We start from the raw sequence: 21,314 nt of genomic DNA on the forward strand, positions 1-21,314 counted from the left end.
CGTTAAAGATATAACTAAGGTTCCGCTTTCCCTTGGCGTACACCTCTCGGTGATCGGCCGCGTTCTCTTATCTCTATGGTGAAATAGGGATGAACGTGATGAACGCAAGGTTGCTTCCATCTCTAGAAGTGCTTCTCACTTTAGTTAACATATTCTTCCAACCCTCTCTCGATAGGCGGAATGACATCTTCATTTCTACTCTCACAAGTGAAGATGTCGTCTACCATGCTTTGACCAAACATAATTATTTCCTTAACCCAATTAATTACTTGCTTAATTCTTGCTAATTACCCATGGGATTAAGAAAACGTCATGGAGAAAGTGAAATATGGATGAACGGAAATAGACAGAAAGATGGAGATGAAAATGATCATAACAATTAATACTAAGATTAAGCATCTGATACATGGTGTGAATGATAGAGATTAAGAAGATGAGTACAAGTGATGATAAAGAGATAGAAACAAATACAGAAGAGTGTCAATGTCTTGACACAGATCTGGATGGTGGTTTTGTTTGCCGGCATGTGGAGTGGATGAACAGAAGAGCTTTCCTCTCAAGCTTGCTCGTCTGGTAGAAGTGTCCTTCGTACAGAGCTTCAACGATGGGGATCGGAAGGATTCTTTGCTCGGAGACTCACCTCTCGGCCTTGTCTCTTAATTCTTCCCAGATCTACTCTGATTAGTCACTCAACCAGTCTCTCCTTCAGATCAGTATATATATTTTTCTCTATATTCAAGCATCCCCTTTCAGTGGAATGGCCGGAGCTATTTATAGGCTAAGCTTTGACTGTTTGCATTGTGGTCCCCATTTTATTGTTATGGCAGTTCCTGAAATGGTGGAGTGAATATTCCTTCTGTTACGCAATCAATCCCGTCAGACATGCATAACTGTCAGCTGTACACGCGTCAGAATTCTCAGCATTTGCGTTGCTCTTCACATCTTCGATCATTTGCCCACTGCGGTGTTGTTTTTTTATTACCGCATGCGGTTGAAGTTGCGTTGATCACTTAGCTCTTGATCGATTGTCGCATGCGCCGTCATTGCGTTGATCATCTATTCATTCCTGAATGATGGGCGCAATACGACGTAGATGCGTTGTTCTTTCTATCTTGAGCCTTGAACACATGCAGTGACTTGATTTCCTGCAAAACATACTTGAAATATCTTTTCTACCATCGCAATGTGTCAGTGGGTGTATTGACGACAATTTATAATTCTCGCATTTCTTAGCTAATTTCTATACAATTGACGCAACTTTCCTTTCTTTTGGCTGCAATATAAATAACTTGTATTTCTATAAGTTATCAGACTCCACCATGGAGGTCGAATATGTAGCGGCTTGTGAAGCTGCTAAGGAGGTTGTTTGGCTCAGAAAGTTCCTGACTGATCTAGAAATTGTTCCAGACATATATGAGCTCATCACTCTTTATTGCGGTAATAGTGGTGTTGTGGCGAATTCCCGTCAGCCTCGGAGTCATAAGCGTGACAAGCACTTTGAGCAGAAATACCATCTCATCCGAGAGATTGTGCATCGAGGGGACACCCCACTAGCTTTAGGATAAGTGGGAGATTGTTGGGATTGATGCCCTAAATCTTGTAGGGTTCTGTAGTTTGTAAACACTTGTATAAACAAACATTTTGTGATTTATAATATATGATATTTTATTCACGTTGTTTATGAAATATTTGATATTTTAGTTGCATTAACCACAAACCAATAAACTAAGATCCATAGTTATCATTGTAACTTAAACATGTATGTGGAGACATACAAGTAGATCGTGTTTTAAGTGATAACCTAAATGGTATGTAGTATATAGATAAGACTGGATACTTTACCCTAGTGATACTACGAGTATGATCCACTTTGTAGGTGTTACAAATGTTGTAAAGTGTCATAAATGATCTGATTCTATACAAAGGAGTTTGTATAAGATCAGACCACAAAATGTTCACTAAGATGATCATAGCTAACATGACCTTAATTCTTAGTGAGTTGTGAACTCTTGCCTATGAGGGCGGTTCTTTCATTTGCATGGATGAGAGTGGCCAGATCGCCGACTCAACAAGCCTACCATTTTGGGGATTCGTCTGATTGGAGAGCTGGGAACTTGGTCTTTTAACATGAAAAAGAACTGAGTATCACGGCTTTATGGGGTAGTTGCACGGTTTTATGGCAAAGTGGAATAAACATGAAAAATTGGACTTTTAATTATTCTACGAAAAACATCTCACATTACCAACTATCAAGTGACTACGCAATAACATCGAGAGATTATACGATAGTGTTCTTATCTAAACAACTGAGTATCGAGTCTACACGATAGACTTCATCTTCTACACGACAGTGTTATCGTTTACTCGATCGTCTCCTTCTCCACTCTAAATCTTCTCTCAAACCAAAATAAGTCAGAGCCCACCACTCCTGGATTCTTACACCGAGAATACCAAGGTAATCTTGTGGTTGTATCTGGTTATTCGAGTAACGAGTTTTTACTTGCTGGTGTTCGAGGGAGATCCAGTTGTTGCTCACTACATTCGTGTTTGATCGAGGGATTATCTTGAAGAAGAGTTCCTTAAAGGTAAAGCCTCTCATCCTTTGTATTTAATTCAAAGCATGTTGTAATTTATGATTTAATGCATAATCTGTTTAGTATGACTGTAAATGTATGAGTTTTTTGACAATGGAGTTTGGATGATCCGCTTCCACTCAAAGATCATCTATAATTAAAGTTCCTTCATCATATCAACGTCATACTCTATGCTCGATTACTTTATACTCGATTATTTTGAATTCATAACCCGTTTGAAGGTCACTCGATACCCAGCTTCATGGTTACCCGATACGACTACAATCGACACGTGTATACTTGATTATATCAACGTCATACTCGATGCTCGATTACTTTATACTCGATTATTTTGAATTCATACCTGTTTGAAGGCGAAAAGTACATTATTTCACCACTTCCCACGAGCTCAGACTATTCTCTCTTTCATCCGATTGTATATCCTTCGACGACAACGCCTTTACACTCAAAACTCCATTATCTCTGCATCAGGTAACATTCTTCTCCTTGTTTGTAGTTTAACTCGACTATCATTAGGTAACATTCTTATCGTTTTTTGTATTTTGGCATCATTCACTCAAAACTCGACTATCTCTACATCATGTTCCTCGATATGCACTTGCATGTTACTCGATACTCGACCAACACGGTTTTCATTTCTATTTTCATATCTTGCATGTTTGGTTGGACTTCGAGTTTGTTTTGTTTCAGTTTTCAAATTTTTGTTATTTCAAACTGTTTGGAATTTATGGTTTGAGTTGGATAATGCATGAAGGTGAAAAATCAAACCGAATGCTCGACAATCGACCATCTAGTCACTTGTAATGTATCGAGTAAGGGACACCATGTAGCATGTATCGAGTATCGAGAAATCGAGTATCTTGTATTGTGCATCGAGGAACGTGCATCGTGTATTGAGTATTGAACAAAATTCTTATTTTTCCCTGTTTTTTGTTATTTTGTGTAGTATGGCTAGGCAATTTAAGATTCCTCCCCATGATTGTTTCCCAGGCCAAGCGACCAATCTATCCTCTCACATTGGGACGGCTAACAAGATTATGAAAGAGAAGCTTACTCCTACTCAGCTTGCCCTCTTCAGAAAGACTATATTTGGTTGATTTGTGGACATGGATATTATCTTTAACAGTCCATTGGTCCATTACATGCTATTGAAGGAGGTTGAAGACCATAGGAAGGATTCAATGACATTCAATTTGAATGGTACAGTTGTAACATTCACCAAAAAAGACTTCCTATTAGTGATGGGATTGTGGTAGTCACCCAATCCAGTAGTTGTGAGAAGGGCTGAAGGAATTGAATCTCTACGTAATAGATACTTGGGGAATGACTTCGCAGGGCACATCAATATTGGTACCTTAGAGACAATGTACAAGGAGATGAAGTTTGAGAATTATATGGATTTTGTGAAGATGACATTGGTTTACTATACTGAATTGGCTACGATGGGAACGGAGAAGACGAGGGTCAATGTCGACAAGACCTTATTAATTGACATGGAGGATTTAGATTACTTCAACTCCATGGATTAGGGAAATGTGTTGTGAGTAGACTACAAAGAGGATTGAGTGGCAAGTCCGAGAACTAAAAAAAAAGGTCCAAGATCAATAAAAACTACATCGTCAAGTACAACCTACCTGGGTTTCCTCATGCTTTTCAGGTAATATCCATTCATTGGCCATAGGAGATCTACTAATTTTAGTGTTAATGTCACTTACTACTTATGCTTGTCTTATAATCGTTTATGAATTATGGTAGGTGTGGGCATACAAGATCATTTCAATGGTTGCCAGAAACGTTACAACCCGACTTAATGGACATGCCATATCTCGATTCCTGAGGTGGGAGTGTACATACTCACTCCCAACCAAAACAATAGTGCGAGACGTGTTTGAGTCCATCGAGGTTAGTGTATTACATCACAATTTACTTGGATTTAAGGTGAATGACACATATAACAAACAAATTGTTCGTTGTTTTGTATAGACAAGGATCACACCCACACCATTGATCATGTTCGATAGAGAGAGGAGGTATAAGGATACTAGGGTCGATGAATGACCAGTATACAAGTGCATTGATATCGAGACAACATCCTCAGAGAACATAGATCACACCATGATAAGGATGCTCGTAGTTACTCCAATGACTACGAGAGTTACGAGCATCACACCCACGAGCTAGAACTCGATGAACATCAGTCTCACGAGCTCCCTACCGATGAGCGTGAGATTCACCTTCTTCATAACAAGTCTCACGAGCTACCTATTGATGAGCATGTGCCTCCAATTAAGAAGCAAGGGTCGCCTCGATTGAATACAACACATTCTGAGCCCATGAGGGGTGTGGGCATTTACACATCGCTCCGTGATATAGATCAGATAGTGGCTAGATGGAGTGTAAATTGGATGATGTACATTCAGACTTGAAAGATATGAAGTCTGACTTGAGTGTCCTTCAGGCTGAAGTACAAACAATCACCAAATTGTAGTCATTATGTCGGGTACGTAATATCATCTTAAACTTATTTTAATATAAATCTATGTCATGTTGTGTTTGACCTAACATACTTCATAAATTATATAGGGTTTACGCGTGGAGTCTACCAAGACTATTGACCCCATTCTTCCACATTTCGTTAAGACCCGTGATCCAGCCCCTCCAGCAGCCACTGAGTCCCGTGACCCAGAGTTCTAGGACCCCGTTCTTCCACCCACCACCGAGACCAACACAATGGAGCCTGAGTCATGTGACCCCATTCCTCCACCTTCAACAGACCCTGTGAACTATGAGGGGGAACAGAGACGGACAAGTAGGAAGAGGAAGCCAACACAACCGTACACCTCTCCAGTTGACACGGTAAAGGCAACTGGAAAAAATCAGAAATATATTCAGCTCGGTGAACATCTGATTGACATCGTCCCCTACGACCTGACACATGCTATTCTAGAGAACTTGATGAATGAGTTCATGGTCTGGTTGAACAGCGTGGACATAGGTCCTCACTAGCCGAGGAATGAAGTCCTATTCAGGACGAATTGCACGATGAAGATGTTGTTCCAGGAGCTGACATGTGATAGTAATTGGGTTTTGAACGACGTAAGTTAGCATCCCTTATTACATTTATATGCTTGTTAATTACTATTCTCATTCTTTGACTTAACTTTCAAACTACAAGTTGTCGATTCTTTATTCATGTTTCTCCGATGGAAGTTTATTAGCTGGCCGGAGATATGTGCTCATCGGTTCACGACATTGCCACATGGCATATTGGTATATATTATAGAGGGTTTAAATTTTAATGTACAATTTTGCATTATTGATATACAGTTGAACCTATTGCTATCTATTTTGCAGAGTTACTTGAACCTCCAAGGTCCAGATAGCTTGTTCGAGGTCATACGTGGAAAAACCATGGAAGAAACTGCTAAAGTATGGGAGAAAGAGCACATGTATGTCGATTACGTGCTCGGACTGGTACCTGAACATCAGCCCAGATGGGCAGATGTCGATTACATCTATACCAGTCAACGGATAGACAATGATTGAACTCTATCACTATTATCTCAGATAGGCACTGATAGTGATCTACCTCTGTCTATCTCAATTCAAAATTATCAACAAATACACTCAAATAAACAAGTATCTATTGATGTTAAAGTTTTTCTATAGTTATTAAAGTTCCTAAGATAGATAGTGATAGTAGTCTATCACCATGTATCAATAGATAGACTCATATAGACAACTATCTACCTAGAAGTACATTATTATTAAATAAGCACTGATGTACACAAGACAATGAACAAAACATAACACTATTTACCAACAACAAAAAAATATAAAGTGAAAACCATATACAAACTGATATTACTGTTTATCATTGAAGTCTATCACTTTCTAGTCTCAGATAGATAGAGATAGTAGACAGAGATAGAATACTATCTCTGTCTATTTCAGATTAACAATGATGTAACTCTATCTCTAGATAGAAAGAGATAGTACTCTATCTCTGTCTATCTCAGATAGACAAGTATTTATGGATATTAAAGTTCTATTATACATGGAGATAGAATATGAACAAAACATAAAACTATCTACCAACAACAAAAAAAAATATTTGGCAAGTGCAAACCATTAACACTATTTACCAACAATAATCAATAATCAACATAATATTTAGTGATTTTGTCATTGTCTATTTGTGATAGGCAGTGATAGAACATTATCACTCTCTAGCACAACTACTTTGGTTTTACCTTATTCTTAGTTTTTATTTTGTTTCCTTTTTCTCTGCTTATTGGTGATTCAACTTTCATTATTTTCTTTCCTTTTCCTTTGCTTCCTTTGCTTGTTGCTGATTCAGCTTTGATCACATTATGTTTTTTGTTTACCATCTATTTAAACAAGTTTAGGCTTAATAAGGTTTAGTAAGTATGATTAAATGGAAGAGTTGATGAAATGAAAAGAAAAGAGAATGATTATAACCTTGAAAAAATTGATTTTATGATAGATTGTAAACTTGAAGGAGAAGCAGCAGAATATTTAGTAGCAACGGGAGAAGAAGATTGAGCAGCAGCGATAGAGGAAGAAGAAGAATAAAATGGAGATGAAGTAGTGGAAGAAGATGATGAGCAGCGAATGAAGATGAAGTAGAGAAAGAAGAAGATGAGTAGTGGAAGAAGGAGAAGCAGTGAAAGAAGAAGAAGTAGCAAGATAGATCATGATAGATGGTTGTCGTGCATTGTTTGATGAAGAAGAAACCATCGAAAGAAGATGGGGAAGAAGAAGAAGCGAGCAATAGTATATTAATAACAATATTTAATTAGTTGGTGGTTGAAAAGGATTTCAACACTCTACTCTTCCTTTAGCAATAGTATTTTTGTATGCAAATTTAAAATTATTGGTTTATAGTATTTAATAGTAGTCGTTAATAGTAATTTGATATTAAAATATTCTCTAAGGATGATTAGGTCATCCTTACAGATCTACTTGTCACAAACATCCAGAAGATTGATTGCTTCTTAATAGTCTCACCACAGTCTATGAAGAGGTATTGTTTGGATCTACTTAGTAGGACTGACTAACTTGACTATATTAATAACAATATTTTTTGTATGCATGAAATTGGCTCATTATTAGCCATGTTTTATATATATATATCGAACATGTAAATAAATCTCTAATGACAATCCTATTTTTTGTGTAGGTTCAATTCACAAACTCCAAAACCCTTAAAGTATATTGTAGGGTTATTAGTTACATAAATAATGGCATTTTGTCTATGTTAAATGCAATATTTGTGTAGAAAATTGTAAAATACATTTATATTTAATTGAGTTCACATCTCACATGAGTGTTAAGAACGTGGAAAAGTATGTGTATAGTTGAATGGTGGTACAAAAAATTAAGCAAAAGCAAACAAAAAAAAAACAAATGAAAAATAACAAATTTTAAAAAAAATTACAAAAATGTGCATCCTTTTTTAAAGAATGCACCAAATTTTCACAGGGTTTTTTTGTACAGATGGCCCCTTTTTAGGAGGTCAGATGAAAAATGAGTGCTTTTTTAAATTGAATAAAAAGTGTCTTCTGCTTGCGTCAGTACCCTATAAATTTACCCATTCGACCTTGAAAATCATTTGCAAGTTGTGATTCATAAGTTTTCTTGATACATGATACTCAATCCTCGATCCTCGATCCTCAATTCTCAATACTTGCTACTCGATGCTTGATGCTCTATATTCTATGCTCTATGCTATATATTGGCTATATGCTACTCGATCCTCGATCCTCAATACTCGATACTCGATGTTTGATGCTTTACGCTCTATGCTCTATGTTATACGCTCTATGCTAAAAACAAGTTACATGTTACTTGATCCTCAATCCTCGACACCCTATGCTCTATTTTGTACGTTCTATACTCTATTTAGAAGTTCGCTTGATGCTCGATACTGTAATGCTCTATATTCTATGTTTGATTCTCAATGCAGAAAAAAAGATTCGCAAAAGAAAAAAATGAAGAAGGAAGAAGAAGAAATTCAAAAAAAACGAAAAAAAAAAAAAAAAAAAGGTTTCAAAACGAAGAAAATAGAAGAGGAATGCATTTAAAGTTAAAGTGGTAATTTCACACAATGATGATATAAGCAGAGGGCCAAAACTCATAGGTTTTCAAAAAGGAAGCCTTTTTTTCATTTTTGCCCTTTATTTTGGGCCATCTATGCTATTTTTTCGTTTTCATAACTCAACCTTTGCACCCCAAACATATAAAATTATTATCAACCCAACACCTTAAACACATACAATTATTACCAACTCAATTCAATCTAACTCTACGTCTCAAATGAACTCTATGAGGATGTTTGTTTCAAAGGTTGGGATTGGATGAAATAGGCATCCTAAGCCCAACCCTTGTTTGGCATGGATTTAGGAAGTCCATCCTTTTCCTATGGGTGTGAATAGTAAACATTATTCAAGCTCATGGGTTACCCTTTTTTTTTTCTAATTTAATCTAAGAAGTACGTCAGCCAACCTCCAGACATGACCTTCGACGATCACTGTGGCCAAATCAGCCGCCACCCTTCGACGACCGTCGTGGGCCAACTCTGGCATGCGGCATCCACCTCCGACCAACTTTGGCGAATACCCTCGGCCAACTCTGGTACCACCTCTGGCAAACGTCACCAACCAACTCTGGCCACCACCTCCAGCGAATGCCACAGGCCAACTCCGGNGAAGTCCATCCTTTTCCTATGGGTGTGAATAGTAAACATTATTCAAGCTCATGGGTTACCCTTTTTTTTTTCTAATTTAATCTAGGAAGTACGTTGGCCACCCTCCGAACACCACCTTTGGCAACCACCATCGGCTGACTCTGGCCGCCACCCTCCGATGCCCGCTGTTGGCCAACTCTGGTGGCAAGACAACCTCTAGCTACCACCTCGATGACCGTCGTCGGCTAACCTCCGATTGCCACCGGCCAACTTCGACCACCATGGACCAACCTCTGGAAACCTCCCTTCCCCCCTACACCTACGAAATTATGGCCACCAGCTTCATCGGCCAACATCCGACTGCCACCTCCAGCAACTGCCACCAGCCATGAAAAACATTAATAAAAACACTCTTAGTATATAACAAATTAGACAAATTTGTATATAAAAACACTTTTAAGAAAGAATTGCAATACATATGTGTTTTTTATTTTAATGATTTTTTATCAAAAGTATTTAAATAAAAATGAATTTTCGAAAGATATTTTTTTATAAGTCGTTCAAAACATGATAGTGGTCGGATCATTTTTTTTCTTTCTTCTTCTCTAGACCACTGACAAGTCTGGTTTTTTTTCTTCTTCTTTTTACGTATTGTCTTCATCTTCTTCAATTGGGTTTTTTCTTTTTCTTCTTCTTCGCATCTTCTTCATCTTCGCGAGTCGTCTTCTTCTCCAGTTGGGTTCTTTTTCTTCTTCTTCTTTTCCATATCTTTTTCACCTTTGCGAGTCTTCTTCTTCTACGACATGACCACACCTTCTCCGACACTGCACCTTCTTCAACGAACAAGAACGAGAGCGAGATTTTCCCACTTTTTCTCCCATGCACGTCTTCTTCTTCTTCTCTGGCACGGCGAGTCTAAGCGACCAGCTCTGACGCAACCAACTCCATTGAGCAGAAGTGAGAGAGAAAGAGTGCTTTTGTGTGTAAAGAAAGGAGAAGAGAGACTGGGAAAGAGTAAGAGTGGTCGAGACCAAGAGGGAGCTAGAGAGTCTGAGACCAAGAGAGAGCAAGAGATAGAGAGAGTAGTGATTTGTGAGTGGGAAAAAGAAAAGAGAGAGAGGGATGCTTTTTTCGCGTGCACACAAGTATATTTTAGTAATTTCACCCAAATTTGACATCAACAAATGGTCATTTGATATTTTTTTAAAGAAATTGGGCCATTTGATATTTTTTTAAAGAAATTGGGCCATTTGACATTTTTTGTCCAATTTTTGGATCATCCGTATAAATTTCCCTTTATTCTTTATATTTTAATACCTCTTTATTTTTTTAAGTACATGTACAATTGGTGTAACATCCCGAGTCCCGGATAAATTGGGATTAATCTATTAGATTACAGAAACATGCAGCAGAAGAAAATAGGATTATTAAGCATTCTAATTCCTTAATTTTTACATCAAAATAAGTTGTTCATAGGGCATTAAGAGGTTTCGACACATACCATTGAAAATCCTCTTCAAACACGAATTTGAGCTACAATCTTCTCCAATTGAAGTTTTGGACCACCAAGAGATCTTCTCTACTATTCTCAGCCTTGAATTTGAGTGGTGAAACTTACAATTGAGCTGAATTTGTGAAGAAATTGGAGTGAGTTTTCAGGTGAAGAAGAATACCTGCTGCAAAAACAATTTTTCTAGCAGCCTCCCCTCTCAATCTCAGAAATTGAAGTGGTTTTTATTTTTTTCTACATGCAAGCACTGAAGAGCAACTCTAATGGCACTTCAATTGCATAAAGTTAATGGGCAAGGTGTGTTAATTTAGGAGAAACACCTCCTTACTTCATCAAAATGTGGAAAAGTCCATTACCAAGTTTCAAAATTCCAATTTCCATTTTCAATTTTCAATTTTAATTAATTAAAATCAGAACCAATATTTCAATTTCTGAAATTGAAATAAAAATGAAAATTAATTTTGATTTTTAATTAATTAAACAAAGTTAATTAATCACATACCTAATTTTAAACATGAATCCTATTCATAAATATTTAAATCAATATTTAAATATTATAAACTCTCCAATTTCATTTAATTTCGATAAATTAAACGTTAATTAATTATATCAAATATAATTATACAAATCCTAATTTGAATTTGAACTATTCAAATTCAATTTGAATACTTCAAATTGATATCATTCCAAATTCATCCAATTTACTAATTCAAGGTGTTCATGTTTTACGAGCTAGTAAAGGAATCTTATGGACCTACAGATCATGAGCTCCAACGATTTGAGATTAATTAACTAAAACTTTTTAGACCGAATTAATCAATATTCCTTAACTATCGAGTCACATCACTATAGCTCGATAGTTGCACTCTCGTCACTGTAGATATATTTGTGTCCACTTGATTTAACTATAATCAGTAAGTACAGGTTGTTCGTAATAATGGCTAGGTCAAATGATATTCTAGTCCCGAAATTACGTCTTACTCCTTAAGTTCCATTATCCTCTAATGAACAATTAATTTGTGATCCAATCACTAAACCAGATTCCTCTCGGGCCAATGAGAGGGTGGGGCCCCTTGTTCAAGACCTGGATTCAGCATTAAGAGAACAACCTTCCTCCTATCCCTAAATTAGGCGTGAATTCCATCTTGCACGCTATGTCCCCAACTATCTACCCAATCTTACCCCTGAAATGGGAGGCTTATTGAGCCGACATCGTTGAGCTAACTCTCACCCATACAAACCTAAGGATAATTCCGAATAAACAGGAGTCCATAGTTAGCTCAGGATTATGGTCAATTTACTTAGGTCATCGCTATGAAATAGTCAGTCGTAAACAGTAAACAGCGTTATAAAGTATGAGTGACTTATTTTTTGATCCGATCTTATGAAAACTCATTGCACAGGATGCCTCCTCTTCATGTCATTACTTGAACGAATCAGGATCACTTCGTTTATAGCACTTTACAACTTCTTTTAACAAATCCAGAGTGGGCGCATCCGATAGTGTTACCAGAATAAGACACCCAACCTTATTCATATATTATAGATCATTTTGATTATTTACTCGAATCTGATCCATTTTTATGTCTCCACATAAAGTTCAAGTATTCATATAATAGCCATAAATCATCGACACTCTATGCTCTATTTTGTACGTTCTATGCTTGATTTAGAAGTACGCTTGATGCTCGATGCTCTAATGCTCTATACTCTATGTTTGATGCTCGATGCTGAAAAAAAACACAGAAAAAAGAATCGCAGAAGAAAAAAAAAAGAAGGAAGAAGAAGAAATTCAAAAAAAATGAAAAAAAAAATAATGTTGCAAAATGAAGAGAAAATGAATGCATTTAAGGTTAAAATGGTAATTTCACACAATGGTGACATAAGCAGAAAGCCAAAACTCATTGGTTTTCAAAAGGGAACTCGTTCTTCATTTTTGCCCTTCATTTTGGGCCATCTATGTTATTTTCTCATTTTCATAACTCAATCTCTGCACCCCAAACACATAAAATTATTATCAACCCAACGCCTCAAACACATACAATTATTACCAACTCAATTCAATCTAACTCTGTGTCTCAAATGAACCCTAAATGGGTGTTTGTTTCAAGGGTTGGGATTGGATGTGTTAGGCATCCTAAGCTCAACCCTTCTTCAGTTGTTTGAGCATGGATTTAGGAAGCCTTGGCTTCCTACCTCATTTTCCCATGGGTTTGAATAGTAAACACTATTCAAAATCATGGGTTATCCCTTTTTTTCTAATTTAATCTAGAAAGTACGTTGGCCAAGCTCTGTACACCACCTTTGGCCGACTCCGACGATCGCCGTTGGCCAACTCCGATGGTGGGCCAACCTCCGGTTGTTATCTCGACAACCGTCGTCGGCCAACCTCCGATTGCCACTGGCCAACTTCGACCACGTCGACCAACTTCTAGCAACCCCCCTTCCCTATACATCGACGAAATTTCGGCCACCAACTCCGTCGGCCAAATCTAACTGCCACCTCCAACAACCGCTACCAACCATGAAAAAAATTAATAAAAACACTCTTAGTATATAACAAATTAGACAAATTTTTATATAAAAACATTCTTAAGAAAGAATTGCAATACATGTGTTTTTTTTTATTTTAATGAGCTTTTATAAAAAAAAAAATGTTTAAATAAAAATGAATTTTCGAAAGATATTTTTTCTATGTCATTCAAAATATGCTATTAGACTGCAATTATATAAATATATTTATTTAAGCTATATGTGTAGAAAGCCCTGATTTAATTTAATAACATTTTCATTTTTCTGTTGGTTAATTTAACTAGCTCAAACACTTAGAATCATTTTCTAAGGTTTAAAATGTTTAAATAACTTAGTGACCAAATAAAAAGTAAAACTCAAAATTTATGGTTTTTTACTCCTCAAATGTAAATTGATAAAATTATAATATATATATATAATTATATATATATGAAAATTATCTCAAATGGTAAACTGTTGAAAATATTTAGAAGATATAGCAAAATTTTAGAACTATCAATGATAGACGTTGATAGAAACTGATAAAAGTCTATCGACGTCTATCATTGATAGTTCTAAAATTTTGCTATACTTTGTAAATATTTGATTCATTTTTCTATATTTGAAAACAGCCTAAAAATATATATAATTTTTCAATAATTGAATTTAATATTAAAATACTAGTCTATGAAATTTTATTTCAAAATATAATAAAATTAAAATATCAAATTATTAAAACAATAGGTTAAATAAAATTATAATTTTAGTCATAATCTCTATTTAATTTTATATATATATATATATTCTTCCAATGTTTTTAGTTTATTTAAACTTAACTATATTAAAATATTTAAGATGACAAATTTAAACTAATCTAAAATCTAATAAGTGGTTAAATACACTAAAATATTTCTCAAATTAATGATTTATAAATATGCATTTCATTCTCGAACTACTTAAGTCTGCACTCAAAACACATGTTTCTTAAACAATCTAATCTCCAACGTTGTCTGTTGTCTATTTTAGTAACAAAGCTGTCAAAATATTTAGGTTCGGTGGATAGAAATAAGCGTACAAACATCACCACTCTTATGTATCACCTTCGTTATAGTTCTCTTAGACCAAAACAAAATAAATAAATAATCGTGAGAAAAGAAATTAAAGTCGAGATTGGTAGGAAGACATTAGCTATAGCGGTGTAGATGGTGAGAGAATTTGAATGAAGCACTCCACTGTCCACCATTCTCAATCCTGGCTGCCCCCTTTTCAGATTCATAGGCTTACTTCTAAGTTCTAACACATCATATCTACTATATCATCCCACCAATCATAAATCGACATTCTTTATTCATAGACACACAATTCTAATTATAATAAATAAATACGTACCTAACTATTCTCATAAATGCAAACATCTAAAAAACTAGTCCATTCAATGCAAGAATTTCCAGAAAAGTACAAAACCACTACTATTCAAATTAACTGCCATATAGAATGAGATATTAATTACTCTTTTTTTTAAAAAAAAAAAGTTAAAACAATTGAGAAGAAAACAAGCTTTTTAAGTTAAAATTTGTCTCTCCTCTTTAGGTACAATTTCGGACCCTGCTGTTTAAAGTTCAAAAAATGGGAAGAAAAATAGGGAACTTTACATAATCTCCACCTCAGTTAGTTGGTTGTGTGATTTGAAGCCTGGATGTGGATGTTGTGGTCAAATATCAACCGTCGCCCGCGGTCTTCAAAGGCTGACCGGAATCCTCCCAGCGAGGGTCTCCGCCGGCGGCCAAGGAATCGGCGATTGGGACAATGACCAAAATGCCCTCCCCGGCAGCGGCACATAGAAAGGTACTAAAAAAGACAACGAGAGAAACGAGGGAGTAAGCGGGCTGGTCCGGCCTCCAGAGCGCGGAGAGGCCGAGGAATATAATCTGCAAGGGCAAGGAAATCATGACGGTGAAAGCGAGGCCGTAAAGGCGGATCCGGAGGGACTTGTTGATGACCATGGAGGCGACTTTCCAGGAGGAGAAGAAGAAGCAGAACATGTAGCCAATGGCGAAGGCAGCGAAGGCAATGGAACTCAAGAGAGGGTAGGCACACAAGACGGTGGAGTTGTCAAAATCATGCTTGATGAGGAGATAGCTCTGATTGAAGGCGGGAGGGAGTTTATGGTCGAAAGGGGAATAGAAGACGATGAAAACATGGAGGAGGAAAATAGGCATGGAAACAAGGAGAAGGAAGGGAATAGGTGCATAATCGTGAGGAGTGTTGTTCTTGGCGGAGGCATTGATGAGAAAGAGGAGTATGATCAGAAAGCAGGGCTGGAAGAGGCCGAGAGAGAGAAGGGCGTGGATTTGGCAGAGAGAGGATTGGTGGAGGGAAGGGATGGAGGGGAGGAAAGGGTAGAGGTAACGGCGGCGGAAGAAGGAGAGGCGGAGGAGCTCATTGAGGGCCCAAAAGGAGATGAAGGAGACGAGAAGGAAACGGACGGTCCAGAGGGAGTTGAAGCGCTGGAGATGGTGGGAGGTGCGGGACTTGAGACGGAGGTGGAAGATGAAAGAGAGGGAGAGGAGAGAGAGGAGGAGAATTAGGGCAATGAAGGTGACGGTGGTGAGATCGAAGGTAGTTGGATCTAGGAATGACAATGGAGCAATGAAGAACATGGATTTACTCCGTCACCCCCCCAAGGAAGGAGGAAGGGACTTGAGATCCCCTCTGCCTCTCTCTCTCTCTCACTCAACAGAAGAAATGTAAACCCAAATGCAATGGGTATGGGTGGCCGCGGGCGAGGGGGAGGCGCAGGATGTAACACAACTGACACCCTAAGAAAATGCATGGATGAAGGTGGGCATCCGGCAAATCCAAAGCCACAAAGACACACACACACACACACAAACTTCGATCCTCGAATGAAAAATGGGTAATTTGTTTGTTGGTGGTTTGGTTCTGTTCTCCCTCCCTGCTCTCCCTCCCTCCCTCCCTCCCCTCCCTCTCTCCCTCCTACCTCCCCCAATTCCCTCATTTTCAACCACCGGGAAAACAGGGGCTCATTTTTTACATAATCATCCAATTACTGGACACATATCTCCTACCATTATTATTATTATTATTATTATTATTAGATGGCGCTTCATAGTCCACACACTACCCCAACCTCCTTTTTCCCTTTATTTTATATTTACCCTTTTTTCTTTCTCATTCACTCAAAACACCTCATTCTAACACTAACACATCACCCATTTACTTTCCCTCTAACCACTACTATTTTTATCATTCCTCCTTCCATTCACTTTTTCTAAATTCAATCCACACCTTTCTTCTTATTTCTTTCTCCAATATTCATAATTTATACTCTCCCCTCTCTTTACTTTTTAGAGAATTGTTTATTCGTTTTAATTTCTAATTACAATATTTTAACATCAATTTCAGAAACCCCCCAATGCAAACTTATGACTACAGATTTTAAGAAATTTAGTAAATGGAATGTCAAATGTTAAAATTTTTATTTTTTTAAAAAAAAAGTGAACTAAAGATGGAATTGAATGGACTAAAATTGTCACTTTTTTTAAATATAATTACAAAATTAAACATTTTGAAAGTACAAAAAATGTTAGATTTATGTGCAATGCCCAAAAAAAAGTGAAAAAGAAAAAAAAAAAGGAGGAAAAAAAACGATGAGCATGGAAAGATAATTGATAAAGAAAGTGATTTTGAGAAGCAAATGGTGGGTGGGGAGTAGGGTCAGGGTCATTTCCATCTCACACGAACTTGAGCGCAGCATTCTCCAATTTAGATTGAACACAAACATACCCATTTTAACTTACTTTCATAATACTTGATCTTATCCCCATGCAATAATACAGCACAGAGGCACAATTCTTGGTCTATCATTTTGAAATCAACTTTTTTTAAAGAAACCTTATAACCATCACTAAGAATTAAAATTTGAAAGACCTTACCAAACTTCAGTACCTTTCTTTCTCCTTTTCTTTTTAGGGGGGCAGCTCTCCAATCAGAAACTAATTTATAGGTTCATTTTACCAAGGGAGACTGTCAGCATCTTGAACTCAACTCAAGGCCAAGGGCCGTGGCGTGCAAGCCATGGAATTTCATTCACTGCTAAATATGTCAATACCAAATTCCACTGCTTCGTGTCGTGCACACCGTGTAACTTTATTTGACTATCTTCTCAACGCACTTTATTTCAACTTTTGTTGCCCATTACAAGATAATACTTCTCTTCAATCCCCTCCCACACTCAAACTAATTAGAGGCTCTGATTGAAACCATCATTATGATATTTTTGCGAACTAAAACACCAGATATTTGTGCCTATGTAAAAGAAAGAAATGCACGTCAAGCTAGCTAAGGGGATAAGCATGTAGTGCCTTTTGATGCTTACCAAGCCTTTATGGCAAAAGGGTTTGGAATAAGAAGGGAAAAAAAATTGCTGTAGAGAATGGTGGTGTGCTTAGAATCGAAGCTGAAAAGGGAAAATGGATGCAGATTACCACAAACACACGTTATTGAACCTCATTGGTCTTCCATGCAAAAACTTGTTTCACATTACTTACTCTTATATACTTACCTTACCACTACCGTCTATATATTCTAATCTATTTCCCTGCGTTCATCACAGAAGGAATTGTATATTCAACAGAAGTTATGGACAGGAACGACAACTTCACAATACCAAACTTCGAGACCGAAGCCATGGACTCCTCACAGACATGCTCAACTCCTAGGAGGAAGAAGAAGAGTAACAACAACATGAACAAAAGAAGGCTCAGTGACGAACAAATCAGATCACTGGAGACCATATTTTATTCAACAGATTCAAGGCTGGATTCGAGGAAGAAGGTCCAGCTAGCAACTGAGTTGGGACTGCAACCTCGCCAGATTGCTATATGGTTTCAGAATAGAAGAGCAAGATGGAAGTCCAAGGAGATGGAGAACAATTTCAGGAGCCTCAAAGCTATCTATGATAATCTAGAATCTCAGTTTAAAACTTTACAGGAAGAGAACAACTCCATGCTCTCACAGGTACCAAAATTCTTCTTCCTTTTCCTATATTCCTTTTTATAGCCAAGCATTTTCATTAGTTGATGAGTAAACACATCAGTGGCATTTGAAACAGTTGCAGAAGCTAAACGTGCTTCTTCAAGGACCTTGTGTTGGCAATTATTCGAACGATATTAGCAGAACCACTCGTGAAACTCAAGAAAGGCCAAAAAGCTTTCAAGATGAATTGGAACTGAGTGTGGTCACGTATATGAACAATAATTATAACACAAACAAGAAGTGTATAGCAAACGGAGAAGGCAAAAGCGACGACATAAGCCATGTCGAGGAGCAAGCATGTCAACTTTTGAACCTGAATGGATTGTTTGAATCAACTTCTGAGAAATTGTGCAGTTTTAGTTTTGACTCAGATGGTGATTTCTTCGAATATCAGTCATGTAGCAGCAGTGTGCAGGGGCCAAATTTCTGGGGATGATAGGTATCCAGAGTCAAAAAAAAATATTAGCCCCTAAATCTGATGAGTAAGGCTGCCAAAGTGAACTAAAGATTAGCTCCCAAATACTGGATTATAACTACTAACTGGAAGATAACCATTTAGACACGACTGTCCGAGGAACTGTCAGCTGCTAGTTGCTTTGTAGTAATTTCTTGAGTGAATAAAATCCCAGTTACAGATTTGAAAAGTATTATTCATTTGTCTTTATGCAATTACAAAAGAACAGATATTTGTAGAAGTTCAAATAAACAATGCAGACGGATCAATTCCTACTGAGCTTTTGAAGGCGATACCCAATTTCTTTTCAGGGGCCTCTTGTTATGACTTCTCAGAATGAAGTCCAGGGACCTCTCTTGTTATGACTTTTATCAGCAATATATGTTATCTTTTCGACTGAATCAGAATACGATTCCACCCACAGCCATATCTTGACAGAAATGAAACCATCGCTAAGATCAGTAACTGATCCACAACTTAAAGATAGTATATTTTATATATGATCATTTAAGATGCTTCTCCCCAAAGTTTAAGTCAAATGTTATCCAGTATTTTGGATTCTCGTTATTATGTGTAGTGAAAGCACCAAAAAAAAAATAGGAAATATGACGAGCTGAAGATTAGTACTCAAAGGTCAAGAACAAAACATGCCATTACTTGAGAATGTTAAAAAGCAAAAACAATAACAATTCAAACTCCTAATGAGTATAAAGTAAATAGTTCTAGGCATAAGAGATCCAGAAAATAAATCAAAGCATAAACTTTTGCATAGATTTCCTCTCCCAAAATCAACAGTCTACTTTATCTTCTTCTTTGGCCTCAACTGCAAATCAACAATTAACCAAAAAAAGCTGTAAGTAATGCAGCAAATTTAAAGATTATTAAAATAGTATAGCAGGAAACCTTTTTTTTTAATAAGAAAATAGTATAGAAGGAAATTTAAAAAAGAAAAAAACCTGGTTGCTGTGTCCACACTTCTTTTTCCTGCAGTTGACAGCACGAGGGTGCAGGCGGGCATAGCACCTATAATTTAATTGTACCCAATTGACTTTAGATAACGAGTATGTAAGCATATATATATATTACAAATTACATGGCCATCTCTAAGGCATTCAATGTTTCAGGAAGAAATTGGATGTGTTGGCAGACAATTTGGAGACCAAACTTGGTAATATAGAAATTGAAACAGAATAAGCATATAAACCACCCATGACACACCAGATCCAACTCCATGTACAATGTAATTGTAAGATTGAACAATCAGTTCCATAGAGAAGAACCAACAAAACATTTTTATGCAAATAATTAAGCATATTAGAGCTTACTTGCGGCAGATCATCTTATCCTGATTGTACTTCCTAGCCAATGCCATCAAAGATGGCTCAATGATACCACCACGAAGCCTGAGCACCAGGTGTAGAGTTGACTCTGCAAAGAATACAAAAACAAAAGTAATGAGATGCAGTTTTCACTTTTGAGAGCAATGCACTTAACAAACACTTTGAAGGAAACTAATTTGAACTCCCATACATCACGTAAGTTAAACCCTAAATTTAAGATCCTCTCCTCAGTATTCAATAGCTCAAAACACCGTACAAACTCAAAGTCCTTGTTGATCAACAAGGGAAGTTCAGTTTTTTTATTATTAAAACTAGATAGCTGTACGCTAGAAGTCAGTCCTCGATGGTGTGAGAAACTTCATGCCCAGTTAATTTCACATGACGCTCATTAACGATCAAACCATGCTTATTCAAAGCTTCCATTAAAGCAGACCCAGTAGATGAGACTACCTCGTCAACAAACATTACACTACTTAATTTGATTTTCTAAATGGGAAAGAAAAAACTATGAAAGGATTGGTACAAACCAGAAAAAACAATGAAAGGATTGGTACAAACCTTTCTGGATATTGTAGTCAGCGAGCGTTCGCCCATCCTCAAGCTGTTTCCCAGCAAAGATAAGTCTCTGCTGGTCCGGGGGAATACCTGAAACACGCACCGTGAATTATAAAAATCCAAAACATGCGTATTTCAAAAGGATGAAAAGAAGAAGAGGAAGAAATATTGCTTCAGAAACCAAATAACTTGTAAGAAATCGAACCTTCCTTATCCTGGATCTTAGCTTTGACATTGTCGATGGTATCGCTGGACTCAACTTCCAACGTAATCGTCTTCCCCGTTAGGGTTTTCACGAAGATCTGCATCTTGTGGCGCCGCTCGTTAACTCTCTCTCCCTGGTTTACAATTCTGCTTTGCAACACTCTCCTCCTCGTTGATCCCCTTTTATATGCTCTTGAATTAGGGTTTTTGCAGGGAAGGTAATTTACAAAATTGACACTTTTAGATTTATGTTTTGTGTAATTACAAAAATGGCCAAAATGTTTTCATTTTTTAAAACAGACGTGCATTTATTGAAAAAATAAGTTTTCTTTTACCCTTCTATTTTGAGAATATTGGTGGAACTACAGAATTGCCCTTT

At 37.0% G+C, this 21,314-nt stretch overlaps 2 protein-coding genes across 3 annotated transcripts; one reads left to right on the forward strand and one right to left on the reverse strand.

Moving 5' to 3' along the window:
* The first annotated feature begins 17,470 nt into the window (after positions 1–17,470).
* Positions 17,471–19,131, forward strand: LOC120087208 (homeobox-leucine zipper protein ATHB-12-like). Of its 2 annotated transcripts, none has more exons than XM_039044122.1 (3): positions 17,471–17,860; positions 17,961–18,364; positions 18,444–19,131. In XM_039044122.1, the coding sequence occupies exons 1-3, from the start codon at positions 17,818–17,820 to the stop codon at positions 18,816–18,818; spliced, it is 822 nt and encodes a 273-aa protein (XP_038900050.1). In that variant the 5' UTR covers positions 17,471–17,817; the 3' UTR covers positions 18,819–19,131. The 2 variants fall into 2 exon arrangements, with proteins under 2 accessions (XP_038900050.1, XP_038900057.1); XM_039044129.1 differs by having other exon boundaries at positions 18,459–19,131.
* Positions 19,132–19,456: 325 nt separating this feature from the next.
* LOC120087222 (ubiquitin-60S ribosomal protein L40) lies at positions 19,457–21,101 on the reverse strand. Its single transcript, XM_039044138.1, has 5 exons — positions 20,937–21,101; positions 20,735–20,821; positions 20,162–20,264; positions 19,793–19,859; positions 19,457–19,659 (listed from the first exon to the last, which is right to left on the reverse strand). Exons 1-5 carry the CDS (start codon positions 21,037–21,039, stop codon positions 19,633–19,635), a joined length of 387 nt encoding a protein of 128 aa, XP_038900066.1. The 5' UTR covers positions 21,040–21,101; the 3' UTR covers positions 19,457–19,632.
* Between the last annotated feature and the right edge of the window lie 213 nt (positions 21,102–21,314).

The sequence above is a fragment of the Benincasa hispida genome, chromosome 1 (assembly GCF_009727055.1).
Source record: "Benincasa hispida cultivar B227 chromosome 1, ASM972705v1, whole genome shotgun sequence".
NCBI classification, from domain to species: domain Eukaryota; kingdom Viridiplantae; phylum Streptophyta; class Magnoliopsida; order Cucurbitales; family Cucurbitaceae; genus Benincasa; species Benincasa hispida.